Below are 16,082 nucleotides of genomic sequence, written 5' to 3' on the forward strand. Positions count from 1 at the left end.
TACTTTAGTGGGAGGACAATGTTGAGCATTGTTGGGGTGAATGGCCTGTTCTTGTCATTATGTTATGTTATGCTATTTCATGCTATGGTAAGTCTTCATTCTGGCTGTTTTTGAGCTGCATAGTTCAGGTTTTTGTTGGTTTTTGTTTTCACCTCAAAATCAGCAACCAGTTTAGCCCTAAGAAACCAGGTGAGGGGAGTTTACTGTTTAATCAATGGATTTAATTTAGCTGAGCAATAGCAGAAACCAGCAGACCCTGTGGCCCTCCAGCAGAGGGGTCATAGACCCCTGGTATGGCGCTGAGGAAGACGAAGGTCCCAAGGGACCACAGCAATATGGTGATGTGAACTTAAAGGCCTTCATCTCACAGCGAACGATGCAAGGAACTTGGATGAAAAAGGCGAGTCTGGCAAAGTTGAATCAGACCGGGGAGGTGCAGGAATGGGAGAAGATTCAGGTGAGTTTACTTTGTACATCGTCATTGAAAAGGGTGCTGGTCGTATGCTGCTAGTCACACAGGTGTGCTGAATGGTTTAAATGTTAGTGGGTTAAGCTTAGTAACTCACCTGTGAGAATTATGCTGACAAAGTTGGTCTTACTTCTTCCTTTTCATTGATCTTCATGACTGATCACCTGCACTAAATTACAGATGTGCGTTTGCCTCTGTGAAACTGTTATTCAATTCACCCCCCAGATCCAGCTGCACTGTCCCGCAGTGAGGAGAGAGAAGAAGGTGAGTACTCTCTCTGTGGCTATTAGCTGCCCCTAAGTTCTCAGCACAGCTACTTTAGTGCCACCACTGTATGGTACCTTCACACTGCATTGATTTCACAGTGTAAACTACCTTTACACTGCATTGATTTCACAGTGTAAACTACCTTTACACTGCATTGATTTCACAGTGTAAACTACCTTCACACTGCATTGATTTCACAGTGTAAACTACCTTTACACTGCATTGATTTCACAGTGTAAACTACCTTTACACTGCATTGATTTCACAGTGTAAACTACTGTAGGGCATTTTACATAAGTGTGCCTCTCTGCAGACCCCCAGAAGGAAACAGACTGTTGACACAGGGTCAGCAATGTTTGATGAAAAGACAGTGCTCGTCAATACAGGACTATTGCTCCCATCATTGTGCTGCGCAATTCTGCCACCTCAGTGGAATGCTCCCAGAACTGATGAGTTGAAATAGCACTGTATAAACCAGGGGTCTCCAATCTTATCCAGAAAGGGCCGGTGTGTGTGCAGGTTGTTGTTTTAGCACAGAACTAAGACTGCTGATTCTACTCATCAAGGTCTTGATTAAAGAACAGGATTAGTTCATTAGTATAATCAGGTGTGTTACTGCTGGGTTAAAACAAAAACCTGCACCCACGCCGGCCCTTTTAGGATAAGATTGGAGACCCCTGGTATAAACCATGGGTTTTCCACATACAGTGTTTGGTGTCTTTAGATAGCTAATGATGTGGGAAATAGTTTGGTGTCATTGGTGGTTTAGTACACTGGTTGCTGAATAAAGATCTTGTAGGAATAAACCACAGGTAATGCAAGTTACCTGTGAGTCAGCATCCAGCTGTAATACAAAGGTTAACCAGGTTTGTTGGACATACAGAGATGACATCAGCAGGACCATTATTGTTACCTCTGTCTTTATTTGATGATTTGTTGTTTTCCTGTAAACCCTGGGTATATAGAGGGGAACGTGTAATGGTTCGAGGAGACTCGCTAATACGATCTCCTGCGCACTATTTGCGTATAGCCATTCATATTACAACTTGTAATTCTTGTAACACATTGTCATTCTATTTCTGCTATGCACATTGTTTAATAAATTGTATTAATTTGAACCTGCATCCTCTTGGCTCGCACCACTGCACACATAGCAGTTTACAGTCCTAACACACATAGACAACCTAGGATACCTGCACCCCGTAGTCACTCGCCTATACACCAGTGCCGTCACAAGATACATACTAGTGTATCATTGTAGGCTATACATGCCACAGGTACGTCCGCGTCTATACAAATAGATAGTGATCTTATAGAGTCACACTATTGGCGGACATTTGCAGTTCCTTTTGTTAAACCGTTATAACTTATCTTTTGGAGTCAGATAAACGAGAACAAAATTAAAAGTAATGATGACATGAATCATGAGTGGGAGAATTGGGAGAGAGTCATATAAGGTAGGAGTGCATGTACTTCAATCACACTGGACACCACTCTGCATGCGTGTGGGTTCAGGAGAAAGAGAAAGTTATAGTTGGCTGAGCTTAGATTACAGAGAAACAAAAAAAAGAGAATTAATTTAGACTTAAAGGTACAACAGGTAATTTCGGACTTCTAATGGTCAAGAGAGGAATCGCAGTAACAAACACCCTCAAACCACAACACTGTTTATCCCTCCCCCTTCTCTGTGAACGCGCTGACGTTGAAACACCATTGGCTGCAGCAATTAGAAGCAATTTTCCACCAATGAACTTGAATTATTGTACTGCTATACAATGTTTTGGTACGGAGTGACTGCCCATCAACTGCATATTTTGATATATGAATTTAAGGACTATAAACACAGACGGAGGGCGAGTCAACATGTCAGTGAGCCTTTTTCAATGATAGGAAGGGATTTACAATGATCTTGTAACAATGTTTTAACACAAAAATCTTACCTATTGCAGCTTTAGAATCTCTGTACGGTGCATAGCCTGAGGCTGTTGTTTCAGTTTGGGGGGGGGGGGGGTGAAATGGGCCTGTAAGTGTGGAGGAGATCCAGGCGGTCACGCTGTGCTTCTTTGCAGGGGTGGAGGAGGAGATTGAGGAGGAGGTGGAAGAGGAGGTGGAGGAGGAGAAGCAGGACAAGATGGGGGAGGAGGAGAGGGTGGAGGAGGAGGTGACGTGGCAGCACCCCGAGGTGCAGGCCAGGGTGAAGGAGGCCCTGACGGAGGCCGAGAAGAACCCCGCCCTGCCTCCACCCAACCTGTGCCTGCAGCTGCTGGAGGAGAGGATCCAGGAGGTGCGTGCGTTTTTTACCTCAACAACGAGATAGTTAAAATGCCGATTTGTAGGCGGCCGTGAAAGTTTTAACAGTTAACAGGGAGTGGGCTGGGTTAGCAGGTTCCTTTCCCAGGTGAGAGACTATCCATACTGCATTGATTTCACAAATAAAACTATCCACAAAAAAAGGTGCTTAATCTGAATTGCTTTTACCCTTTTTCAAAATTCTTAAGTCAGTCTTCTAGAACTCAATTGCTTTCTGTTACACGGGTAGAGTTTATAACATCAACCTGTGCTCTTGTACCTTAAAGGGTTAATACATATCCAGTTGTTTATATAGATTGTATGTAAATGGGGAAAAGGGCATCTGCTAAATGTAAAATCTTTAGTTATAGTACAGTCATTTTCATATGTGTACTATAGCACATTCATCCAACACCATTTCATGCATTATACTGTAAGTCACTTGGGTATAGGCATCTTCTAAATGAACGTAGACGGGCCCATAACTTTGTTCAATACACAATCCATTCAGTTTGAACAAAAAACACACATTTTGCAAAGGGGGGGATTGTGGGAAGTGAAGTCCGACACCTCGCTTCAATAGCCCCGAGACCTCCCGCTCCGCTTTCCGTAAAAAAATGTTTGTTTTGTGACACTGCCCATTGAATCCAGCCCAGGTCTTTCAGCCCTACGAGACCGGAGGGACATTGGAAGCTGTCGGTATGAAATACGAGATAGTCCACTTTCTTATATAAACACTGGATCCGGCAGTCAAGGTATCTGTGTGTGATTTATTGCAGATAGAGTCTGCGGCTGCAGACGAGGGCGGGAGGGGTTGGGTGTTAGACGGCTTTCCCAAGGACTGGGCCCAGCTGTCCTCCATCCAGGACACAGAGGTCATGCCCGACACCGTGTTCTGCCTGCAGGACACCGACACCGACGGTAGGTGCTTGTAGGACTGCCAGATACCAACACGATATTTTAGGCTACACTCAGTGAGCACTTTATCAGGTATTTATTAGACTTAGACTGCTGTAGCCTATCCACTTTGAGTTTTCTTTGTTTTTTTTGCTCCATTCTTTGCAAACTCTAGAATAGTGTGCATGAAAATCCCAGGAGATCAGCAGTTTCTGAGATACTCAAACCACCCTGTCTGGCACCAACAATCATTCCAGGGTCAAAGTGACTTAGATCAAATTTTTTTTGATGTGAACATTAACTGAAGCTCCTGACTCGTATCTACATGATTGCATGCATTGCACTGCTGCCACACAATTGGCGGATTAGATAATCACATGAATAAGTAGGTGTAATAAAGTAAAAATGTTCCTAATAAAGTGCTTGGTGAGTGAATATGTAACATCGTTGTTGTAATGTTCTAACAACCGATAGAGCATTCATGGCAACTTCCTGTCATGTAATTTCTGCGGTGAGTGGTTCCCAAAAGCTTTCAGTCTGTGGATTGGTCTCAAAGTCTCAGGGGCTGGCACGAATTGTAAGGTCAATCATGCATTAGGGGGCAGCCTGTAGCCTAGTGGCTAAGGTACATAACTGGGGAAGGTTGATTGTTCAATCCCTGGTGTAGCCACGATAAGATTTGCACAGCTGCTGGGCCCTTGAGCAAGGCCCTTAACCCCACATTGCTCCAGGGGCGCCCAGGGGGGATTGTCCCCTGCTTAGTCGAATCAAAGTAAGTCGCTTTGGATAAAAGCGTCAGCTAAATAACTGCAATGTAACAAAACCTGCACCCTATAGATCAGTGGTCTCCAACCCTGGTCCTGGAGAGCTACTGGGTCTGCTGGTTTTCGTTCTTACCCTGCAATTAACTATAATCAACTGCTCTAATTTAATTAATTAACTCACCTCACCTGGTTACCTGGGTCTCAACAGGTGCTGATTTTAAGGTGAAAACAAAAACCAGCAGACCCAGTAGCTCTCCAGGACCAGGGTTGGAGACCCCTGCTATAGATATATTGTGTCTGTACTGCACAATATAGCCTGACTGCTGTAGATGAACTGGCTTTAAAGCGCATATCGAAAAGTGCAGCTGTTTGCCGTTTCTCCATCTTCGAAGGGTCCATGTTGTGACTTGTGCAGGTAAGGTTGTCCTGGGGCGGCTGTACGAGCTCCACAGGGTCGAGGTGGACCTGGCGGTGAGAGACCGGCTGCAGAGGGAGCAGCGGCAGAGGCTGCTGCAGGCACTGGAGGCCAGGTAAGTGGGCAAGCGGCGGAGGCTCGGAGACCCTTTCTCCTTCCACCGCCGAGAGGGCGAAGCGGAGCTCCAGGTGGGTCGGCTCGTTTCGCGAGGGCGATCAGCGCCACTGGGAGAAGAGCCCCCGCTCTCAGAGCCTCGTGTGTCAGACACGTGGAGCAGGGGGGGCGGGGGGGGGGGAATCGATTTTCATTTCAACGACTCTCGGAGTGCGTTTCCGTGCCCGGCCTAGGGACACAGCCTTCTGTGTGCGAGCGGGTTTTAATGAAACAGCCCGGTTGTTCTGGTGCGTCGGGAACAGACATAAAAGACAGAACGAGCCGGAGGTGATGGGTACTGAGATAACCGCGTTCACGATTCTGTGACTGCGGTATGACATGCGGAGACGTCGTCATGTGTCTGAGTGTCGGTGTCTTTATTGACCTGCAGCAGGTCGGAGTCCAAAGCACCTCCGGTTCTGGTCGGAGACGGTCCGAAAAAACTGGAGGCCGTGCCGGAGGAGGCAGAAGGTATCGGCGATTTTTTTTTTAACATTTCGATTGCCAATTACATTAGGGCACAGGAATATTCTTTAGCTGTCACTCACAAGCCTACCAGGAAATGCAGCTAAAATATCAGCTTGTGTGAATCATTCGGCTAGTTAAATCATTAAGAGCAGAACTCAATATGAAATCCAGAGACGGGTATGGATCCCTAAACCAGGAGCTGTCAAACCTTAACAACCTTTAAAAAATAACCAATGAAGTGGCTAGTCACACACACCGATAACTTTCCACTATTTACTTAGGTCTTGCACCACTTAGGGTGGGGGTAATTTTATTGTGACACACACAAAAAAAAGTATAGATTTGGGAGGTATGGGGAGTTGGACTATGGAGTATGGGGGGAGACTTCTTTCTCTTTGGTTTTTTGCTGCTCCTTCTCGTTGTAAAAAGGGTCTGGTGGCAAGAAGTGGGTCAGACTGACGGTGACTCACACACTTCTCCAGAGGAGGCCTTCGCAAGAGTGGCCGCGGTCAGCCGCTGGTTAACCCAGAAAATAAATAAATTAAAAACCTGATAGACTCAATTACCCCTGACCCATTTTCGAGAAGAAAAAAAAAGAGTCCTCCGACAACATAACCAATTTTCTTATCCTCCCCTCACCCCCCTGCATTATTCTATTATCTCCCGGGTCTTCTTGTGTCGAGTCCTTGTTAGGAAGTCTTTAAAGCCCCGTGAATTAGGCACTTAGCGCTCTTCTCCGCAGACCTCTCGGCCAGATCGGACAATGGCGACGCTAATGAGGCCGAGGCGGCCGCCGCGGGACTTAAAGTTGAAGGTAAGGACACGCGAGGACCTTTTTGCCTCCGCCAATCCTCCAGCCTTACGTAACCTGATACAGTACGCCCGCGTGTGGGGCGTTGTGTTCGCCGGCCGCTCACCGCGCTAACAGCTTTTCTCGTTGTTTGTTCCACGCCTCTCGCCTGGTTAATTCTCCCTGGAGACGGAGGTTTGATATATGGTATATACTTTTGGAATTGCAGTGTGACTATGTATCTATTCATATGGTCTTTTAAGGGGGGGAACCGGTTTGTTTTCATTTTACTGACGCAGTGATTTCGTTTCATTCGTTTCATCTTTTTTACGTACTGTCATTCTTTTTTTCATGTCCCGAGCTATATTGTTTCATTAATTGTTTTATTTTATTAAGTGCTTGCTTTATTTCAGTGTTTTACATTTTGTGACCTTGGAATTATCAGGTTCGATCTGCGTTCTGAGTGATTTTGAGACATCGACCTTCAAAGCTTTCACATCACGGTACAGCAAAACTGAAATGGAGGGCAGTTCTTCATCGATCGAAATGACAGACACCCTAAAAGTGCTCTGAATGTATAATATCAAAATCTAAATCAAATCAAATTCCCTCATGGAGAACATATTTATGACACTAACTATTTTTGGTCTAAAATGTCAGGAAGCATCTTATAATTCTAAGGTCTTGAAGGGGTTTCATTTTGAGTCGGATTTAAGAAAAGAAATGAAAGTAAATAGAGTTGATTCTGAGCCTTGGCTGTTTGTAGAGGTCACACTTCCAGCTGAATGGGAGGAGGGCTATCCCGAGGGCCCGGAGATGGGCGTCTTCAGGCAGCAGATTAAACAGTTTGAGCTGGACTGGGAGAACATGGAGACCTCCCTCACCGGAAGATTCTGCGTCCTGGAAATATCTGGAAAAACACCAGAGGAGCTGCTGAGTGAGGTGGTCTTCCACATGGAGAGTGAGTGTCTGTCTTATACTGTGTGTGTGTGTGTGTGTTCGTGCGTGTGTGTGTGTGTACGTGTGTGCGTGTGTTTGTGTGTGTGCGCATGTGCGAGAGTGTGTCTTGTCTGTGTGTATTTGTTTGTGTTCGTGTGAGCATTTTGGTCTGACCAAGGCTTTTCAAAACCAAGGCTTGTCTGAACAGCCTGCATCTATTACCATATTGACCAGTCCTGTCTTTCTGAAGGCTGCACTAATTAAGGGTCACGGGGGGAATTGATTGGGGGGAGGGGTGCCCCTGCCCCTCCATACATTGTTCCTTCCTCTGCTTGTTGAATTCTCATCCCACGCAGGGATGGTATATGTGTGTGGTAATTTTGAAGGTGTGTTGTAATAACTCCCAAACAGCAAATAAACCTTCATACTTTATACTTGTCCCCATAATGTTACGTGGTCTGTAGGGCAGGGAGGTGTCTAACATTAGTGAGGATTTTTTTTTTATCAAGAGAACTACTCTTGTTTGCGTGATTATTACATTGCTACTATGGCGTATATTTGTGTTTCTTGTTTTACCTTTCCTTGTAACGTCGTCTGCATGTATGATGTTTTGTAATTCAGGAGATTTTATTTTATTTGCGTAGATAAATGAGTAAAATGTGCGCATGTGGCTGTGGACAGGGCCTTTTAAGTACGCTGCCTGGGAGATGACCGGGGTGGACCTGGATGAGGAAGACGAGGATGCTCAGGCCACGGCCGGCTGGGGCAGAGAGGAGGAGGAAGAGGAGGAGGAGGAAGAGGAGGAGGAGCAGGAAGCCGAGGTGAGAGAGTTTGTGAGCTGACCGCATTTCGCTAAGACCGCGTCTCGCTAAGACCGTGTTTCGCTAAGGCCGCGTCTCGCTAAGACCATGTCTCGCTAAGACCGTGTCTCGCTAAGACCGCGTCTCACTGAGACCGTTTCTCCCAAACACTCAAAACGTGATTCTGCTGCTTGCAGGAAGAGGCCGTCTCGTCGAAGAGGTTGCTAGGAGACTGTCAGCACTTCTGCCCCGTGGTTCTGGGGGAGAGCGGGGTCCTCGTGCCCGGCACCGACGAGTTCGCCGCCAAGTACAGAGAGAAATCCTACTACTTCTCCGGCCCCGAGGCCCGGGAGAGGTTTCTGCAGAACCCGGAGGAGTACGTCGCCCACACCCAACCCTTACAGGTGAGAACCAGAACCCAGAGGACTACGTCGCCCACACCCAACCCTTACAGGTGAGAACCAGAACCCAGAGGACTACATCACCCCCACCCAACGCTTACAGGTGAGAACCAGAACCCGGAGGAGTACGTCGCCCACACCCAACCCTTACAGGTGAGAACCAGAACCCGGAGGAGTACGTCGCCCACACCCAATGCTTACAGGTGAGAACCAGAACCCGGAGGAGTACGTCGCCCACACCCAACGCTTACAGGTGAGAACCAGAACCCGGAGGACTACGTCGCCCACACCCAACCCTTACAGGTGAGAACCAGAACCCGGAGGACTACGTCGCCCACACCCAACCCTTACAGGTGAGAACCAGAACCCAGAGGACTACATCCCCCCCACCCCCCCACAGCTGGGGAGGTCCCACAGAAATTCCTGTGGGAACAATATTCATTCCAGAATTCCTAGGTACATCCCTGCTTAAAGGTGCTGTAGGGGTGGGGGTGTCTCGGTGGCGCAGCCTGTAGAGCACTGACCGCATGCTCATTGCGAGCCGCGACATCAGCGGTTCGAATCCGACCGTCTGACATTTGTCGCATGTCTTTCCCTCTCTCTCGCTCCCATTCTTCCTGTCTCTCTATACTATATACTGTCTAATAAAGCTGAAAAAGGCCTAAAAAATATCTTAAAAAAAAAAAAGGTGCTGTAGGGGGTCCATTGCCAGACGATATGCAATGACTATAGATTTAGGAAAACCTAGTCACAGGAGAAGGAAACACCGTACCGGTGTACGGATCAGCACCGCGGTCGCGACCGGGCCCGGTAAGTCCACAGGGCCACGCGGAAACGCAGAATGCGTCACATTTATTTTTTTGTCCGCAATGAACTCGAACCCCAAAAGCCCACTTAACGGAGAAAAATTACGAGTGGGAAGTTGGCCCTTCATTAATGCTTCGGAAAGTACAGCGTCCTGGGCTCCGTCGTCACAGCAGCTAACAAATTACAGCACTCCACTGAAATTACTATCCGTCACTCCTGAATCCTATTACCACAAGTGCAATTACGGGACACACTGAAGCCCAGAGCACCGTCGCGCTGTTTCGGAAATGACACAAAACAATGCTTGAGCAACTAATGCAAATGAATGTGCGAATGAATGTTTTTTTTATTAATTCATTTATATATTTTAAAAAATGTTATTTAACTGATACTTTTATCCGAAACGACTTACAGTAGATTAGACTAAGCAGGCGGACAATCCCCTGGAGCAATGTGGGGTTAAGAGGCTTTGCTCAAGGGCCCAACAGCTGTGCAGATCTTGTTGTGGCTACACCGGGGCTTGAACCTCAAACATTCCGGGTCCCAGTCATGTACCTTAGCCACTAGCCCACTAGGCTACAGGCTGCCCCATTATTATTAATCAAGGCATTCTTCTCATTCACCCACTCATACACGCACTGACACTCACACACCAACGGCTGCCATTGCAAGTTGCCAACCAGCTCATCAGGAGCATTTATGGGTTAGGTATCTTGCTCAGGGACACTTTGTCACACCCAGGGCGGAATCGAATCGGCAACCCTCCGACTGCCAGACGACTGCTCTTACCGCCTGAGCCAATGTACCTTAGCCACTAGCCCGCTTGGCTACAGGCTGCCCCGTTGTTATTAATCGAGGGTCCTCCCTCCTTGTCGCCCCCGCGGAAGGTTCCGGCTCTGAGGGTGTTCCTCCTGGGCGTCCGCGGGTCCGGGAAAAGCACCCACGGCCGCTGGCTGGCGGAGAAGCTGGGCCTCTTCCACGTCCAGTTCCGCGAGAGGCTCCAGGAGCTGATCATGCGGAAGACCCAGGGGCCCGTCCCTCCCCCGGACGACGTGGAGCCCCCGGAGGACCCGCCCGTGGACCCGGAGGCTCTGCGGCCGCCCGAGGCCACAGCGCCCTCTCCTGGCTCGGAGGACTCCAGCAGCCGGCAGAGCAGCCGGCAGGAATCCGGCACCGAGGTGAGCCGGGCCGTTTCCTGTCTCTGTCCCCATGTATAAAAGCACTTTGAGACAGGGATCAGGGCCGAGAACTGCTGATTTTTTTCCCACCCTCCTGATGAATCAGTAGCACTAATTGACCCGGGAGAGAAGAAAACCGGATTAGGATTTGAGGGCCATAGATGATGATCCCTGCTTTAAGGTGTGAGATCACAAATATGTGATTAGGCGCTGATGTAAAAAAATCACTACTGGTAAATTCTAGAAGATTCTGGAATTAAAATAAATTAATAAATAAAAACCTTCCAAAAAAGCCTCCTCTTCAAAGGGTTGAAGTCGACAGTTATGTGTCTGCGTGACAGTCTGATTCTCCTTTAAATGCACGTTCATACATCCGTATATTCATAGAACCACGTAACCATGTCAATGCATGAGAAGTCTTGTACTGAAGATATAAAGACAACGTAGATTTGTCCCTTATGAAAAGTGAACATATCGCAATGTAGAGCACACGTGGACTCTCTTGGAAGCACGATGAAGTAGATTTCAGAGCAGTGTATTTAAAAACGATTTAAAAGTGTTATTTATCACAGTGTCTGACAATGACGGTGACTGTACATGAGCCGGTACGTTGTGAAGTGTCCGTTGTAGCGTGCCATTGCTCTCCCGTGACTGTCGTGCCTGTCGTGTATCGCACAGGAGGTGGAGTTCACGGCCGAGGAGGAGACGATCAGACTGTACCTGTCTGAGGGGCAGCCCCTGCCCCCTGAGGTCCTGGACATGGTGCTGCCCCCGTGGTGGGAGGAGGAGCCGTACAGGTAGCCCTCCGTTTGTAGCCGGCAATAACTCAAGCTCATTGGTTGAACATTGGTTCTAATTGCCGCAGTCGATGGCGTTTCAACGTCAGCGTGTTCACGGAGAGATAAACGTTTGTTGCTGCTGTTCCTCTCTTGACTGTGTGGGGCGACGTGGCTGAGGCAGTAAGAGCAGTCGTCTGGCAGTCAGAGGGTTGCCGGTTCGACACAACCCGGGCTGTGAGCCCCTGAGCAAGACACCTAACCCCCAAAATGCTCCTGACGAGCTGGTCGGCGCCTTGCATGGCTGCCAATCGCCGTCGGTGTGTGAGTGTGTGTATGAATGGGTGAATGGAGAAGCATCAATTGTACAGTGCTTTGGATAAAGGCGCTATATAAATGCCAACCATTTACCATTTACCATGTTAGAAGTCCGAAATTACCTATTGTACCTTTAAAGCTTTTTTATGTATGCTCTAATGCCCCCTTGTGGTGTGGTAGGTGCATTACATTCTGTTGTGTTATGATAAGTTCAATTCCATTCTAATATATTCTAGTTTTCTGTGTGTATTCTAAGCATTTCTAAGTTGTAGGGCTGCCCAACCCTATTTGTGGAGATATACCATCCTGTAGATTTACAATTCAACCCTAATTTGGCACACCCGATTCTACAAATGATCTGCTCGATGAGATCTCTAGCTGTTGAATGAGGTGTGCTTTGTTAGGGTTGGAGTGTAAACCTACTCAAGGGAAGATATTAGTGTCATATTATGTTAAGTGGTGCTGTGTCATGTTGTCTCACATTATCTTGCATTATATTAGGTCACATAGTTATGTTGTGTTATATCGTGTTTCATTTTGTTATGTTGTGTTGTATTATGTTGAGTTGTTTTATGTTACATTACATTACATTATTAGCATTTGGCAGACGCTCTTATCCTGAGCGATGTACAGATGATTAGACTGAGCAGGAGACAATCCTCCCCTGGGGCAATGCCGGGTTAAGGGCCTTGCTCAAGGGCCCAACGGCTGTGTGGATCTTATTGTGGCTACAACCGGGATTAGAACCACCGACCTTGCGTGTCCCAGTCATTTACCTTAACCACTACGCTACAGGCCGCGTTATGTTATATTGCATTGTGTTATGTTGTGGCGTTTTATATTGTCTTGTGTTGTGTTGTGTTATGTTGTGTTGTGTTGTATTGTGTTATGTTATATTGTGTTGTGCTGTGTTGTGCTGTGTTGTGTTATGTTGTGTTATATTGTGTTGTGTTATGTTGTTTTGTTTTATATTGTATTGTGTTGTGTTGTGTTGTTTTATTTTGTATCGTGTTGTGTTATATTGAGTTGTGTTGTGTTATATTGTGTTGTGTTGTATTGTGTTATGTTATATTGGGTTGTGTTGTGCTGTGTTGTGTTATGTTGTGTTATATTATGTTGTGTTATGTTGTTTTGTTTTATATTGTATTGTGTTGTGTTATGTTGTTTTATTTTGTATCGTGTTGTGTTATATTGAGTTGTGTTGTGTTATATTGTGTTGTGTTATATTGAGTTGTGTTGTGTTATATTGTGTTGTGTTATGTTGTGTTGTTTTATATTGTATTGTGTTGTGTTATGTTGTTTTATTTTGTATCGTGTTGTGTTATATTGAGTTGTGTTGTGTTATATTGAGTTGTGTTGTTTTGCGTTGTGTCTCCAGGTCTACGGGCTTCATCCTGGAGGGCTTCCCGCAGCAGCCCGAGGAGGTGGACTACCTGGCGCAGCGCTGCCTGTTCGCGGACGTGGCGCTGGTGGTTTCCGTGGAGACGGCGGACGTGGTGCAGCGTCTCCTGCCCCCCCGGCTGCAGCGCTGGCGGGAGAGGAGGGACAGGAGGCGGGAACGCCAGCACCTCCTCCGCCAACTCAAAATCAGCATCAGGGTGAGGCCCCGCCCCGTCTCAAACACAGCATCAGGGAGAGACCCCGCTGTCTCAAACACAGGATCAGGGTGAGACCCCGCCCCGTCTCAAACACAGGATCAGGGAGAGACCCCGCTGTCTCAAACACAGGATCAGGGAGAGACCCCGCTGTCTCAAACACAGGATCAGGGAGTGACCCCGCCCCGTCTCAAACACAGGATCAGGGTGAGACCCCGCTGTCTCAAACACAGGATCAGGGTGAGACCCCGCCCCGTCTCAAACACAGGATCAGGGTGAGATCCCACCATGTCAAACACAGGATCAGGGAGAGAGAGGGAACATCTGTGATTGTTCTTCTGCCTTCTTCTGTGTGTGTCTACTATGGTAGAGTCTGATTGTTAGAGTAGAGTTCCCTCTGACAGAATGCGTGTTATCTCTGTTGGACTCAGAGGTGAATTAGCACTGTTAATTTTACTTTGTGTGAACACTGAAGTGCTGATAATGCTGTCTCTTGTTTCCCACTCAGGAGGAAGGAATAGCCAAGAGAAGAACTGAGCTTTTAGCCGAATATGCTGAAAGACATCTGGCAGAGGAGGCAAGGGAATCCGCCATTTTGAGTCGGTGGTCCAGCACTGGTTAAAAACCAACATGGTTAAAACTTCAGCTTCACAAGGCTGCCCAACCCTCTTATTGGAACTCTACCGCCTTGTTTTCATATCAACCCTAATTCAGCACACCTGATTCTACTGACTAGCAGCTCAACAAGATCTCTAGCTGTTGAATGAGGTGTGCTTTGTTAGGGTTGGAATGAAAACCTACAGGACGGTAGATCTCCAGGAACAGGCTTGGGCTGCCCTGATATAAATAATACTGATGATGGGAAGTTGAGTTCCAAATTGGTTTTGTTCAGGTGTAGGACTACAACTACTTCCTCTCCCTGTGTTTCTGGGTGTACCAAGGTTGTCATCATTACACACAGGTGAAGGATGAGGAGGATGAGGAGGATGAGGAGGAGGATAGAGATGAGGAGGCCGACAGGGAGGAGTTCGAGGAAGAGATGCAGGCCACACTCCAAGAGGAGTTCCCCGAGGAAGAGGAGGAGGAAGAGGAAGAGGAAATGGAGGCAGAGGCTGTGGAGCGCCTGGAGATGGAGATAGGAGAAAGGTTCGAGACCGATGACAACAACCTCCAGAAGATGGTGGTATGGGAGAAACCTTTATTAAGATTTTCTTTTTCATTAAAATGCAATCCAAACATACCACCAAAAGTTAAGTTCAAGCTTAAATTTTAGTTTTCAAGTTCCAATTCCGCTGCGGCTAAATTCGATTTCGAAATTCAGCGTATTAACCCTCATATAACACTATAGCCACTGTTCAATTCATGGATTGCATTTCAGTTAATTCCCGGATTCATCCACTGAATGGAAATGGAAAGGCCAAACTTGGAACTTAAAAAGCAGGATTATAAGAAAGGTACCCAGTTATACATATTATAGCAGCAGTTAAAAAAAAACAAGGTATTCAAGAATAAGAAACAAGTGGCTAAGGAACTTGACTGGGACCCGCAAGGTTGGTGGTTTGATCCCAGGTGTAGCCAGAGCCACGGTAACATCGACGCAGCCGTTGGGCCCTTGAGCGAGGCCCTTAACCCTGCACTGCTCCAGGGGAGGATTGTCTCCCGCTTAGTCTAATCAACTGTACGTCGCTCTGGATAAGAGCGTCTGCCAAATGCCATTAACGTAATGGAATGTAAACCACAATTTGATGTTAATTTATAGAGATGGTAGAAGAATCTACATGCTAATCATGCTCCAGTGTTCTACTTCTGTTTGCACGCATACATGACGGCATTTTGGAGCTTGAAGCAAATGATAGTTTTAGAGATGTTGGACATGCCCAGTCAGTGTCAACTGTCAGTCACTTTGAGGAAAGGTGTCGGGCCAAGTGACGTGCGATGTGATGTGATGTCGGTTTGACGGACGGTGTGACGAGCCGGCGTTTCCCCGACGCAGGAGCAGCTCGCCGAGCTGCAGGTTCCCCAGCTGTCGGTCGGCGGCGGGAGGAAGCCTCGGGTGGTCCGCTTCCAGATGCAGGAGCGGCTGAAGCACCTGGTGGAGGACAGGGAGTCCCTCTTCCAGAAGTGCAAGCCCGTGAACTACAGCCTGGCCCGGAAGCTTCTGCAGCTCTCCTACAAGTACCATAGTGCCTTCGGGTGCTGGGATCCGGTGAAGGTGAGCTTCCCCCACGCTGGTGCTCATCTTCCCAATAAAGAGTGAACATACAATATAGTAGACATAAAATATGTTACCAAGATCATTGTTTTGGGAAAAACTTGAAGTTTCTGTGCTCGATTGTTCTTGCCTGGCGCAATTGAGCCAACCAAGAGGACCAGAAGGTGCGGTTTGCATAGGTTCCGATACACTAGACAAGTTCAGTAAACCATAGAAAAGTATTTGAGTCCAAAACGATGCCGTATTTGTGTATTTTAAACAATGGTGTTTTTATTTCTGTCAGGCTCATTTAAATGTTTCTCTTTGGATGGAGAGTGTGTGTGTGTTTAAATTGTCTCGCCGTTGGCTAAACCAGGAATCTGATTCTCTTCTCTGTGTGTGTGAGACGTCCCTGCTTTTGGCAGCAGGCTGATGAGGTTTTGTTGGTTTTCAGTACGCTGAAGGAGACCTGCTCCAGCCCATCCCGGCTCCCAGCAGACCCACCTATCCCCTGCTCCTGCACCAGTTCATATATTTCTTCGCGTCGAAAGAGACGCGCGACAGA

At 47.2% G+C, this 16,082-nt stretch overlaps 1 protein-coding gene across 1 annotated transcript in view; it reads left to right on the forward strand.

Moving 5' to 3' along the window:
- ak9 (adenylate kinase 9) overlaps window positions 1-16,082 on the forward strand; it is a 28,836-nt gene that overhangs the window by 4,436 nt on the left and 8,318 nt on the right. Inside the window, exons 12-29 of the mRNA XM_061241595.1 lie at window positions 371-457; window positions 695-733; window positions 2,686-2,705; window positions 2,880-3,020; window positions 3,805-3,946; window positions 5,102-5,216; window positions 5,646-5,725; window positions 6,465-6,536; window positions 7,279-7,473; window positions 8,133-8,272; window positions 8,455-8,655; window positions 10,347-10,637; window positions 11,316-11,434; window positions 13,110-13,329; window positions 13,835-13,903; window positions 14,288-14,509; window positions 15,320-15,538; window positions 15,972-16,082. The exon at window positions 15,972-16,082 is cut by the window's right edge and continues 103 nt beyond it. Coding sequence (XP_061097579.1) covers window positions 371-457; window positions 695-733; window positions 2,686-2,705; window positions 2,880-3,020; window positions 3,805-3,946; window positions 5,102-5,216; window positions 5,646-5,725; window positions 6,465-6,536; window positions 7,279-7,473; window positions 8,133-8,272; window positions 8,455-8,655; window positions 10,347-10,637; window positions 11,316-11,434; window positions 13,110-13,329; window positions 13,835-13,903; window positions 14,288-14,509; window positions 15,320-15,538; window positions 15,972-16,082 — 2,483 coding nt within the window. The remainder of the gene's footprint in view (window positions 1-370; window positions 458-694; window positions 734-2,685; window positions 2,706-2,879; window positions 3,021-3,804; window positions 3,947-5,101; window positions 5,217-5,645; window positions 5,726-6,464; window positions 6,537-7,278; window positions 7,474-8,132; window positions 8,273-8,454; window positions 8,656-10,346; window positions 10,638-11,315; window positions 11,435-13,109; window positions 13,330-13,834; window positions 13,904-14,287; window positions 14,510-15,319; window positions 15,539-15,971) is intronic.

Source organism: Conger conger, chromosome 5 (genome assembly GCF_963514075.1).
Source record: "Conger conger chromosome 5, fConCon1.1, whole genome shotgun sequence".
Lineage (NCBI taxonomy): Eukaryota > Metazoa > Chordata > Actinopteri > Anguilliformes > Congridae > Conger > Conger conger.